This window comes from Stegostoma tigrinum, chromosome 25 (genome assembly GCF_030684315.1).
Source record: "Stegostoma tigrinum isolate sSteTig4 chromosome 25, sSteTig4.hap1, whole genome shotgun sequence".
Taxonomy (NCBI): Eukaryota; Metazoa; Chordata; class Chondrichthyes; order Orectolobiformes; family Stegostomatidae; genus Stegostoma; species Stegostoma tigrinum.
In genome coordinates, this window is record NC_081378.1 from 23,610,771 (window position 1) to 23,623,936 (window position 13,166).

General features: G+C 38.3%; 1 protein-coding gene across 1 annotated transcript in view; it reads left to right on the forward strand.

The window, feature by feature from the left end:
• Positions 1-12,119, forward strand: part of reln (reelin) — a 363,171-nt gene extending 351,052 nt beyond the window's left edge. The window contains exons 59-65 of the mRNA XM_048553828.2: positions 1,450-1,523; positions 2,719-2,880; positions 5,365-5,522; positions 5,974-6,193; positions 7,034-7,231; positions 10,465-10,563; positions 10,798-12,119. Of these exons, the coding sequence (XP_048409785.2) occupies positions 1,450-1,523; positions 2,719-2,880; positions 5,365-5,522; positions 5,974-6,193; positions 7,034-7,231; positions 10,465-10,563; positions 10,798-10,894 (1,008 nt within the window). The 3' untranslated portion in view covers positions 10,895-12,119. The remainder of the gene's footprint in view (positions 1-1,449; positions 1,524-2,718; positions 2,881-5,364; positions 5,523-5,973; positions 6,194-7,033; positions 7,232-10,464; positions 10,564-10,797) is intronic.
• The last annotated feature ends 1,047 nt before the right edge of the window (positions 12,120-13,166 follow it).

Consider the following 13,166-nt stretch of genomic DNA (forward strand, 5'->3'; position numbering starts at 1 on the left):
TACAGACGGTGTTAAATACCTGAAGTTAGTTTGATGCCATGAAAGAATAGAAACTGTATTGGGGGTGACTCAAATGGAACAATTTGGGAATTCACAACAGCATAGGTGCAATAACACTAAGTAAAACTGAAAATATGATGGCGATTGAAGATGTCAGTCCGTGGAAAGTAGGGTTTTAAAAAAGAGACTTACGATGAATAAAGAAGTGGGCTCTAGGGTCATAACAAGTTTAGAAGGGAACTACCATTAAGGTGCAATCCCTGATAAAATGAAGCTGCATAGATTGTCGGCTGGTATGGGAGTCAAGGACTGCAGTGGTTAGAAACGGGGTGGATGGGGATCAAGTTTTATAGTGAAGAGGGAAGATAGACAAGAAGCTGCAAGACTAGAATTGGTGGGAGATTACTGGAAGGTAGGACAGTGGACTGGGGACATGGTTTTGACATGTCTAATTTGAGTCATAGCACTTTCTTAGTGTTTATGTTTATGGTCGTGCAAGTCTAAGTGCCTTGAAGCGGTAGGACTTACACCGGCACAGAACTCTTCCAGTTTCCAATAATAATTTTTGGAAAACACCTGTACTATCCTTGGAGAACCAGCAGATACTTTGTCATGTTTCTTAGGTGGCTCTAGTGGTGAAAATTTTACTGGATGAGAAAATAGTTTGAGATAAAACTGAATATTACACCACGACAAACTGTGTATTTGACAAATGACAGAATCAGCTTGTTGAGCTAAAAAAAACTGTGATTTGTGCATTCTTCTCTCTCTTTCATTCTCTCTTCTGTTGTTGCATATTATTACAGAAGGAATCACCAAGCGAAATCCTGTAGTGCTGGACAATGGAGAAGTGTAGAAGTATGGCACAGTCAGCTACATCAAATCTTGCAGGAAGGTTGAGGAAGAACCCCTCTGATAGTTAAAGCCAAAACAGAAGTCCCAACCTATTATGAAAGGAATAGAGGTGTTCCCTTCTTATACTTAAATCCAAAACACCCAGAGAAGCATGTCTTTCCCTTCATAACCTATTAAAAGTGTGGTTAAATTAAAGAAAATCCCTGGTAACCACTTACAAATAATGAGAAACAAATTATTTATTTAACACTAACAATAACAAATTATCAGAATTACAAACAAACTGAACAATTCCACCCCCCCGGACGACCAACTAATTCCTAACTGGTCTAAATTCTACTGGGATACTGTCCCAGTAAACACAAGTCCCACTTGTACAAGTTAGCTCAGTTATCTGCATGGCAGATTGGCAACACAGAGTGATGCAAACAGCACGTGTTCAATCTACATTAGCCCTCTCTTTCTAATGGGAGAGCAGCCCTATGTACAGTAGGACTATGGTGACTTTACTCAAGCATGAAATGTGCCTTGTAATACCTGAACACTCTTTAAGTGGACTGCTCCCAGAGTTTATCTTCTGTAATATGTTTCCAGATTGTAGTTGGCTGCGAAGCAGATTCTTGTGGCGATCTCCAGCCTGTATTGCTGGAATACAATAAGGATCCAAGGTAAGTGCCAATCCCAAAAAAGATTTGTGACTGACAGATGGGAATGCTCGTAGAATGAAGATTATAATTAGTCTTAGTAAATTCAACATTATAGTAAACTTTGTAAACACAAGCAACTGGAAACTCAGCGGTTACTGATGTAAAGTTTAGTATTCTGTTATCAAAATGTCATGTGTTTTCAATATGCAGTATACCAGGTGTGATTCCAGTAACCTGTTACTCCTGCTGTCTTACTTTTCACAACTAATTTATGAGCAGTGTGTCTTTATGATATATGATACGTACAGTGTTAGCATTACAGAGTGATATTTTGTGACCAAACTATTCTCAAAAGAGGGAACCAATTATACTCTTGAGGAAAGAAGAAGGGTCCCTTCCCCTTAGTTGCACCACTGTAACAATTTGTAAAGGAATTTCAGAAACCCAGGTAAACAATATTTTCACAAAATTTTCACTAATGTCTTCAGCTCCATGAAAATTTCACATTTCTTTGTAAATATCATGATGTTGTAAGAACTTCTGTGATCTTTTCACCAATAAGTGAAATAAATCAAATTGTAATTACATCATTTTTGATATTTTGTCTACCAGCAAGCCACACAAGATCAGCTATTTTGTAAATAAATAAATTGCGTTACTTTGTTTGGCTCAGTTATAAATCAGTGTATCCTCCCAAAAAGAAAATAGGAGAGCCACCATTGATGCATTGAATAGAACTTTGTTTTCCTGTGGAATACCAGATGAGGATCTCGAATATGAAATATATTAAACGGATAATTCCACCATCCCAGTATTCCAAGTTGCGTAAGTCAAGGCAGACTGAAATATTATCACCCTATTTCTGCACAATTTTCCTTTCGAACATGTGTTTCTGCTAACAGGGGAAGGTAGACTCTTAATTCTGGAGGTGAGCGGGTAAAAGATGTGAAGGGAGGATGAAGGTTGCTATCCTCCATCAATCTATTACTGGACTCACTGACTCAGTTAAAGTGCCCTTTTAATTTGTGCACTGAGACACTCTGGGCTACTAAATGTAAAGTTACTTTAAAACATAATCAATCAATCAAATTGATTTTGTTTCATCTGGTGCTGGATCCCATTGTTATCATATAAAACATCTTAAACTAAAAAGTATCATTGCCAAGTGATCTTAATAGGACGTGAGTTCTAAGCATTTCTCTCTTTAACCTTACAGGAAAGACTCCTGGTCACTTGTGCAAACGGAGTGTCTTCCTTCAACAAGCAGCAATGTTGGTTGTTCCCCGTTCCAGTTCCATGAAGCTAGTGCTTACAGTTCTGTCAATTGCTCTAGCTGGAACAGGGTCACAATCCAACTACCTGAATATGTTGCATCAAGGTACAGTTTCAAAAAGGGAAAGGTTACTCCTCATAATTTTATTTGTTGCCGTTTCCTTTCACTTTTCTTCTTGTCTTCTAGATCCTAAAATGATCCCTGGCTATTGTTGCAGACTAAAGCAGATGTATTTAGAGGTGTATTTGACGTATAGCTGAGCTACTGACTATGTAGTCTCTCCACCATCAAGGCTGTGTTCTTCAAATTCTGTGACAATGTCCATCTTTAACATCCTCAGTCCATCTATTCTTCCATGTCATTTTTGCCTCCAGACTCAACTATCCCAATACCAAGTCCCACTCATCCATTGCCCCATGCTTGCAGGCCTACACTGGTTCAATGTTCACCAATGTCTTTATTTTAAAACTCTCAATCTCTGTTCAAATCTTGCCGTGGCCTCACACTTCTGTACCTATGAATTTCCTCCAGCACCATGGCCCTCTGTGTTTCTCCACCATCTCTTACACATTTCCCACTTCCTTTCCCTTAATAATGGCACTTTTTGCCTGTAGCCATGTGGGCCATAAGTTCTGGAATTCGATCCTAAACCTCTCTGTCTCTGCACTTCTGGCTTCAAACCCTTCCTTCAAGATTACCACTTTGTCCAAGATCTCAATCACCATTTTTTAATCTTAATATCTCCTTCACTGGATCATTGTCATTTTTATCTGATAACACTCTTTTGAATTAGTTTGGAATATTTCAGTAACGTTGTTATAAGCACGAAGGTAATGAGAGAGGAAAAGTGTGACATCTAAAATAAAGCATAGAGATAATTGAAAAAGACTGTCACTGTTAAAAGCCTTTGAAAAATATCAAAAACGTGAATGAACAGGCAAATGATGGAGCAACTCAGTGATCAAATTTCTGTCTCGTAGTTGCAATAGGAATGTCACTTGTCACGCCACAGCAGCATCCCATAGATCAACATTGTAGTACCTGTGCTAGGGTTCAGGCCATTGCGAACCAGTCACTGCATCTGCCAGGTGTACATTGTGCAGCAACTAAAGGTAACCTTGCAAGGATGACATTGAATCTACTTCACTGCTGAGCCATGGAGACAATAAGGACTGCAGATGCTGGAAGCCAGAGTCTGTAGGTGTGAGGCTGAGACTTTGACTTACCTGCTCCTCAGCTACTATCTGACCTGATGTGCTTTTCCAACCTCACCCCTGTAGACTCACTGCTGAGCCATACCTCTTAAGGAAATCATTCCCCAAACTCATTGCAAATGCTTAATTGTAAGATGCTGGAATAACCCAGCTGGTTTACATCGGTTTGCCTTCTTTGATGAGGTGTCACTGATATTGGGATTTACTCTGGTTAAGGAACATCTGAGGAAGGATTGGGCATTTGGGTCATTCAAAGCTGTTGTTCAAAGGATTTGAGGGTTATTGGACATGCAGAAAAGTGGAACTAAGGCCACAGTCAGGATTGTATTTGGAAGCAGAGTGATCTTGATAGGCCAAAAAGCCTACTCCTGCTCCTATTTATACTGATTATTATCACTAGTAAGGCACCCATACGTCTCAATTATGCCATTAAGGATGTGCTGTTGCAACCTTAATAGGTAAGAGCAATTTCTCGAGAACTGTCTGTTAAAGCACGATCCTTCCTAAGAGTTTAATATTTTAGATAACCTTTTATTCTTCTAAACATCAGAGAATGCAGCCTAATTCTACGCAACCCTCCCTGTCCCATCATCACCTCTCTTTCTGCCCATTTCTCTGCTAGTCAAATTAGGCCTACATATGTCCTCCTACAGTGTTACAATCTTGAATCTATTGCTATCATCCCAAGTTTAGGAAGTTAACAAAATTTTAATAGTGTCTGTCAATTTTCTATATTCTAATCATTTAAAACATTGTTAAGAATAGAAGTGCCAGCACAGAGCCCATTTAATGCTGCACCAGGGTTTCAACCGTCCAATCCATGTGACTACATCCCCTTAATTCCTATCTTTAGTATCCTGTCTTTGAGCTATCTCTCATGCGATAGCTTATCAAGTATGTTTCAAAATCCACTTAAACTTCATTCATTGCATTTTCCCTTTTACTCTTTCTACTATTTCATCCAAGGTTTCAGTACACTAGTTAAAGCATGAACCGATTTTCTAGAAATCTATGTCACTTAGTTCTGGTTAACTTATTTTTCTTCCAAATGTTTTAGTAAATTAATCTTTCATCATAGTTTCCAGTACACTTCTAGTAACTGAAAAAAGATTGAATGGCCTATAATTTCCTGACAGAACACCTGTCTCTACTTTCGACTTTCTATTTAACCCAGACAAGAATCCCGTTTCTTTTTGCCATAATTAGGCTGTTTTAAACAGTTCTCAATTTTCTGTTTTCTTTTATTCTAATATATCTTAAACAGGCCCATAAATGCTTTTGTAAATTTCATTCCCCATGTTAAATAAAATAATAGCTCTTTGTTAAAATTCAACTTATTAACCAGTTAAGTTAATGTTTATGGTCCTGTTTTCAGTGCTACTCAGTTCCGCTGGATTCAAAAGGAGGGCATCACAGAAAAACAAAGCTGGGGAATTGATCATGTGTACATTGGAGAGGCCTGTACCAAGCTCTGCAGTGGACATGGATACTGTAGAACTGGAACAATCTGTATTTGTGATGAGGGTTATCAAGGTACAGGCTCTAACTTTTCTGTTTAAGTTTAATCGGTTGAATGCTGCCAAAGGGGGAGGTATATGACACCACTGTATTTTTCTAAAACATTAGTGTCTGTTCTTGCCAAAACTCTCCAAGATTTTAACAATCCATCTTAATATCCTAACAGTCAGAAAATAAAATTTTGGGATCAAATATGAGTAACTTGAGACATGATGTGATGAGTATAACTGATTCAAAGGTGTCTTTAGATATTCGGATTCTAAAGTTTCTCCGTGCAGGAGGTTTTTTTACTCCCTATCTGGGTATGTTCTAAACTAATTGATGAAAATTACTCTGACAAAACTCAACTTACTATAACTCAAATACTCAACAAAAAAGTTGACCTTGAAAAGTAAAACTTGAAAAAAGTTGATTGCTTACTTCTTTATCCCACCTTGCCTAAAAGCTGCTTATCTTCAATACACAGGTGATGATTGTTCCATTCCAACCAATGACCTCCGCAGTTACATCAAGGACAACTTTGAATCACCACGTGTTACAGAAATAAACTGGCAGGTGATTCAGGGAGGAGCTATTGGCAGTGGATGTGGTCAGCTGGCTCCCTATGCCCATGGGGAGTCACTGTACTTCAATGGCTGTCAGATGAGACAGGCTGTAACCAAGCTTCTAGATTTGACAAGGGCCAGGTACACTTTCTTTAAGAAATAATTGTGTGATTTGAGTTTTGAATTGCTAAAGGGTAAAACCTTTGTGTTCTTCCAAAGACACTACTGAAAATCCTTCCAGATCACAATTCCTACGGTCATTGGCCAATTGTTCAAGAAAATGTAGAAAACAATTCTTGCATATTACACGTGTTGAGCAATACAATTAGCTCGATTGAATTTCAAAACTCTCAAGAAAGACTAAATTTTGAATCACTAAATCCCAAACTGTTAGATGGGATTGTTAAATTAGGATGATTAAGGAGCTAGGTGCAGTGGGTGGAACTGCAGTACAATTACTTGCCAGAATAGAAAACTGCCATGTAAGGCCTCATTTCCTCTTGACTAATTCTTGACAGGAAGCAATGATCTACATCCCAAATTGGGTTCCTTCACCTTGACTGAGCGTGACATCACATTGGGCTCTGGACTGTCATCCACTAAGGTATTTCCCTAAGCCAACTTAGCTCCAGACCATCTCTCATGTTGGCCCAAGGTTGAATATCCCACTAGAGCAAAAAAAACTACTCTAGGTAGCAATTCACATCTTCCTGGTGCAGAAATAACAGATGTTATTTAAATCTCTAAATAAAATCTATACAATTTTCTAATTTACCACAGACAATGGGAGAACTTGTTTATTCTCAAAGTAAACCCTCTACACTTGCCCTCTTCTTTGTTCACCCTAATTTATATAAAATTGTTTGAAGATCTTCTAAGACTATTGCCGTACTCATCCAAGGGAATCTTAACTGTACAGTAGCTTTTTCTTTCATGTTTTGTTACTATTTTTGCTGAACAATAAACATATTTTCTCTTTAGCAAAATCATGTTTGTGCTGCAGATTGGCAGCATATCCCAGACACGGCACTGCAATGTTGACCTAACGGACCCTAACATCGCAGACAAGGTCATCCTGCTACAGTACAGTCTGAATGGAGGAATTGCATGGCATGTTATTGCTCAGCATCAACCAAAGGATTTTGTACATCCCCAAAGGATATCTTACAATGTCCCCCTGTAAGTATCTAACCTTGAGAGCTGAGAAATCTCTCAAAAATCTAATGTACATATGAAGGCAAAATCCACTTCTGTAATGTCAGGTATATTTGACTCAGAATTCCTCTATTGGCACATGTATCAATGCCTTGTTAAAATTCTGGGCTGGGTATTCAAAGCAAAAGCTATACATTTTATTAATATTGAAGATGTGCAAGAGATCAGAATTGGACATATACAGATAGCTCTGAGCATTGTTGGACTAATGGAGGTAGCAAAGATAGGGAAGGGCAAGCCATTGAGGGATTTGAAAATAAGGATGTGAATTTTAAACTCAAGGTGTTGCTTGATCTGGAGACATTACAGGTCTCTGTCAGAATGTGAGGTGTAAAGTCTCCAAGGGATGTGTGAGCCCCTGGCTTCGATTTCAGAGAGAAGACATAGTAGTTAAAATTTCAAGGGCACAAAGTAGGTAAGAATGTACGTTGTGAGGAAGACATAGGAACATGCAGATAATATGGGTAGATTGAATTATGGGGAAAAAAATCTGGAAGACTTAGAATAAGTTGGAAAAATGTGAAGTTCACTAAATTGATAGCCAAAATGAGTGGGTTGTCTAATGCGGAAGGGTTGCACACGTTGGGCTTGTTCCCATTGGAATAAACACCGTCAGAAATTGCTGGAGAAACTGAACAGGTCTGTCCGATTCAATGGAGGAAAAAAAAGTGTTAACATTTCAAGTTCTTTGACTCTTCTGTTCTGAAAAAGTGTCAAAGAGCTCAAAGTGTTAACCCTGTTTCCTCTTCACAAAGGCTGCCATTTTCAGATTTTGTTTGTTTCAGATCTTCAGCATCTGCAGTCCTTTGTTTGTTTTGTTCCCTTTGGAATTTGGAAATGTGTGTGGTGACTTGATTGAATTGTATACCATCCTGAATGGTCTTGAAGAGGTGTCAGTGCAACGGATGTTTTCTCTTGTGAGTGAATCCAGAACAAAGGGTACTGTTCAAATATTAGGTGACACCTTTCAGGGCACAGACGACAAGAAACCTTTACCTGTCAGAAGGTTACAAGACTTTGTAACTCTGGCTCAGAAAGTGGTGGAGGCAGGACCATTCAATATTTTTAAGGCAAATGTGGAGCAATTTTTGTTATGCACTTGTTATTATGAGTAGATGGGAATGCAGAATTCAAAACACACGTAGTTCCAATGATCTTCCTGCATGATGGAGTGGTGGAAGAAACTTTCCTCTGGTCTGGTTTATATTTTAAAATGTCTGTGAGCACAGGGTGATATGCAAACAGAAGTCTTGTTATGAGCTTGATTTTGAATGATCACGTTTCACAGTGTGATACTTTTCTCTGTTCATCAACTTCAATCAAAAAAAATTGAGGACTGTTTTCAAGTTGGACCCAATATGGGATGTCAGCTGATTAGTGTTGGCCTAAGACCTGAGCCATTTTGAAATACCCTTAACTAGCCAGTGGCAAGTTGCAGGCTCGATTTGGGCTCTGCTACAGTCAATCGAACTCTCACTGGAATGTGGGCATCGCTGGATAGCCAGCATTTGTTGTCTGTCCCTTGTTGCCCTTGAGAAGGTGGTGATGAGCTGCCTTCTTAGATATTGAGCCACAATGCACTTTCCATTACTTTACTGATGATTTGAAAGTACACTGTTGGAGCAGTAACCGGCTGGTTTAGATTTGTCCTGCTTTTTGTGAAAATGACATACCTGGGCAATTTTCCACAATGTCAGGTAAATGCCAGTGTTGTATCTGTACTGGAAGAGCTTGGCTAAGGGAGCTTCAAATTCTGTCCCACAATCCTTCAGTACTATTGCTGGAATGTGATTAGAGCCTTCAGCCTTTGTACTATCCAGTGCCTCTAACCATTACTTGATATGACAAGGAGTGAACTGAATTGGTTGAAGACTGGTATCTATAAAGCTGGGGACTACTGAAGGAAGCCAAGATGAATCATTTACTTGGTTCTTCCGGCTAAAGATTGCTGTAAATCCTTTGGCCTTTTCTTTTGCACCATGATGGACTGTTCCACCATTGAGTTCCCAGCAATCCAAACGAGGGGGAAGTTGGGGAGGCCTCAAATAACAATAAGCAGTGAACCAGAGAATAACTCTGAATGTTTCTCTCTGCCCTAGCACTTATAACTTGTAATATTCTACAGCTGAATCTGTCAAAGGGCTGCTGTCAGGCAGAAATTCCTTAAAAGATGATCAGTTGATAGTAGGAACTGCCGATGCTGGAGAATCTGAAATGACATGGTGTGAGGCTGGATGGACACAGCAGGCCGAGCAGGAAAGCTTGAAGATTATCAGTGTTGCTTCGTCTCAAATTCTCTTCCTTAGTGCTTCGAAAAGCATTGCACAACTCAAAAATATGCTGCAATTTATTTAAATCCTCCTGTTATTTCAGTTTTGTAGCAGTCTAAATTCAATTTCAGTTTATAGTCCCTAAAAAGGAAGAAGTGCTCACTTGCGGTTGCTCCATTGTTGTATTTTTGCATGTTTATGCATGTAAGAAAAATGAGATGAAGTCAGGCTGGATGTTGAATCGGCAGGACCACCTTAACCCATCTTGGCTTCACATGAGGGTGGAACCTACACCTCCGATATACAGCTGCATTTGAACCACTTTTAGTTGCATTTAGTCAATTGTAAACTCAGTAACTGCATGAAGTATACTTGCAAAATCCAAAAAATGTTCAGAATGTTTTTTTAAAAAGGTGTTTTATGATCACACTTTTTTAAAACAAGAGGATTGATTTGTATAAATCCTGGAAAGCAGTCATGTACTTCCTGTTGGTAATGCAGGGAAATACTTGCTGCCTTGGGGAGTGGAGATCCTCAATCTTACACAGACATGCCGTTTTGCCTGAAGCAAAGGGATAATTGCCTTTAAAGTCACTTATCCCCAAAGTGTATTTTTGCTGGTGTATCTAGTAATCACTACAGTGAAATGCACTTATGTATAATACATAAGAGACACAGGAAATCACTACTCTTAAAAGCTTAACTAACAAATTGATCTCAAATATTGTAAAGCTATTTTAATCTAGGAACTACATCTGAAATAGAAACAAATTAGTGCAAATGCTAGAAATCTGAAATAAAAACAGAAAATGCTGTGAAACCTAGCAGGTCTGGCAGCATCTGTGGAGTGAGAAACAAGAGTTAACGTTTCAAGCCCTATATGACTTCTTCAGAACTGAGTTAATATCTCAATCTTTGTTACTACAGGGAAGCACGAGTTAAAGGTGTACAGCTACGGTGGTGGCAGCCACGTCATAATGGAACAGGCCATGACCAGTGGGCTTTGGATCACGTTGAAGTGGTCCTGTGAGTATTCTGAGTGCTGAATTGTAAAAGGGATGACTTATTGGTATTCCGTGATCTCCCTCTATTGTCACAAAGTAAGATTATGCTTCTTACAGATTCCAAAAATCAAAGAAAAGCTATCAGCCAGATTTTGTTGGTATAAAGTCTACATGTATGAGATAGAAAGTTGGTTTATTTGACCACATTCATGTTGTTGTGCATTATTCAATTCATTCTTTTATTCTTTCATTGTAGGACACGAAAACAGAACTACATGATGAACTTCTCAAGGCAACATATGCTCAGGCATTATTATAGTAGAAGACGAAGGTCCATCAGACGAAACCTTTAAGAATTACATATATATGTCTCTGTCATTTCTCATGACCCTAATAAATAAAGCACTGTTTGTCAGAAGAGGCCAATTTCAGATATAGGAATATAATTGAATAACTTAGAAAGAAGATTACAAGTTACCACATCTATTACACACTGTGAATTAATGAAGTGACTTATGTTCCAAAATGTATTGTTGTTTATTCTTTATGTGGCAGTGCATTGTGTGATGTGTTGCAATGTCAGTTAATGTGACAGTACTGTAAGTAAATGTAAAAGCACAACTTATTTTGCAATGTCTTTATAGGCTAATACCACAATAATATGAACAATATCAAATGGTGCTCATCACATACAAATGTATATTAAATATGTTTAATATGAAAGAATTGATAGATTAGATAGAGAATCATTGATTTCGCTAATGAGGGAAACTAGAACAAATGTACATTATCTTAAAATTCAAACTGAGTCAGTCTCAAATGAATCAAGAAAAAGTTATTTCATGCACAAAAAAATGTAACCATGTGAAATGCACAGAAGTGGTTTCAGGTCACCATAGATGCTGAATCAACTCAAATGTTTAAAAGGAAATTGGGTATTTACTCGAGAAGTAATGGTATTAGGGAATATGGAAAAATTGGTGTTGAAGAAACCGAGTTGTTGTGGCTAATAAAATTTCAAAGCAGTGTTGATAAGGTAAATGGCCTATTTATGCCTGTATATTCTGAAATGCCAAATAATAAATTGTCTTCGCTTTCCATTATCGGTAAAAGTTCACAAAAATACAAAAAAATCTCTATTTAATTTCTTATATTGAATGACTATTACAGAGTTTTGAGATGCAGTCAGATGGTGACTTTTGTGAATCTTAATGGTATGCCATTTAAAGCCTTCAACAACTAACTGCATTGTAGCTATAACAATATTATGGTTTAAATGTGCATTTTTCTGGTTGAACAGTAACGTTTTTGATGTAAATCGCCACTTGTGTCTTTTTGCAGTAATTACTTGTGATGATGGTTATTCAGTATGCTAGCTTGTTGTTAACTGTGCTTTATTTTGAATTGTTTCTTCTGATTTAAAGCTGGGTCATGTTTGTAACTTTTTAAGTAAGAATGTTGTACTTAGCCAGTATAGCTATTCTGCAAAGTATTGTTAATTAAAACTAGATAGAGTGAGTTAATATATCACAATGTTATTTACTGAGATGGATCCAAACTTACTTTCAATAAAGCTGATATCACAATATTACATAACTGTTTTAAGATTTCTTTTGCACATTTTTTCTCTTGCACATTGGAATATTATGAATAGTTTTGGTCTCCTTATTGATGGAAAAATATACTGGTGTTGGAGTGAGTCCAGAGAAGGTTCACTAGTTTGACCCCAGGAACAAAGGATTTGTTTTATTAAGAGAGATATGTTTGGTCGGGCCAGTACTCATAAGATTTTAAAAGAATGGGAGGCGACCCTGCCGAAGTATATAAGATTCTTAGGGGACTTGACAGAGTAAATACAGAAAGGATGTCTCCCCTTGTGAAAGAGGCTAGGACCAGAGGTAATCTCAAAGTAAGGGGTCACCAGTTCAGCTGAAGATGAGGATTCTCTTCTCTCAGAGTAATGAATTTGTGTATTTCTTCATTGTAGAGGGTGGTAGAGGCTGCATGGTTAGTTACATTCAATATAGTATACAGCATAGAAACAGGCCCTTCAGCCCAATTTGTCTATGCTGACCACCAAACTACACCAATCTCATTTACTTGTACTTGGTCTACTATGCCATGCCGTGCCATTTTAACATTCATCCAGATGCTTCTCGAGTGTTGAGAGAGTACTTGTCTGTTCCATATACAAGACCATAAGACATTGGAGCAGAAATTAGGCCATTTGGCCCATCAAGTCTGCTCCGCTATTCAATCATGGCAGATAAGTGCATCAACCCCATTCTCCTGCTTTCTCCCCATAACCCTTGATAATCAAGAACCTATCTCAGTCTTAAATGTACTCAATGACCTGGCCTCCACAGTCTTCTATGGCAGTGAATTCCATAGATTCACCACTGTCTGGCTGAAGAGGTTTCTTGTTAACTCCATTCTAAAAAGGTCTTCCCTTTACTTGAAGGCTGTGCCCTCAGGTTCTAGTCTCTCTCACCAATGGAAGCCACTTCCCAGCAGCCACTCTGTCCAGGCCATTCAGTATTCTGTAAGTTTCAATTAGATTCCGCCCTTATCTGTCTAAACTCCAATGAGTATAGTCCCAGAGTCCTCAAACGTTCCTCATATGTT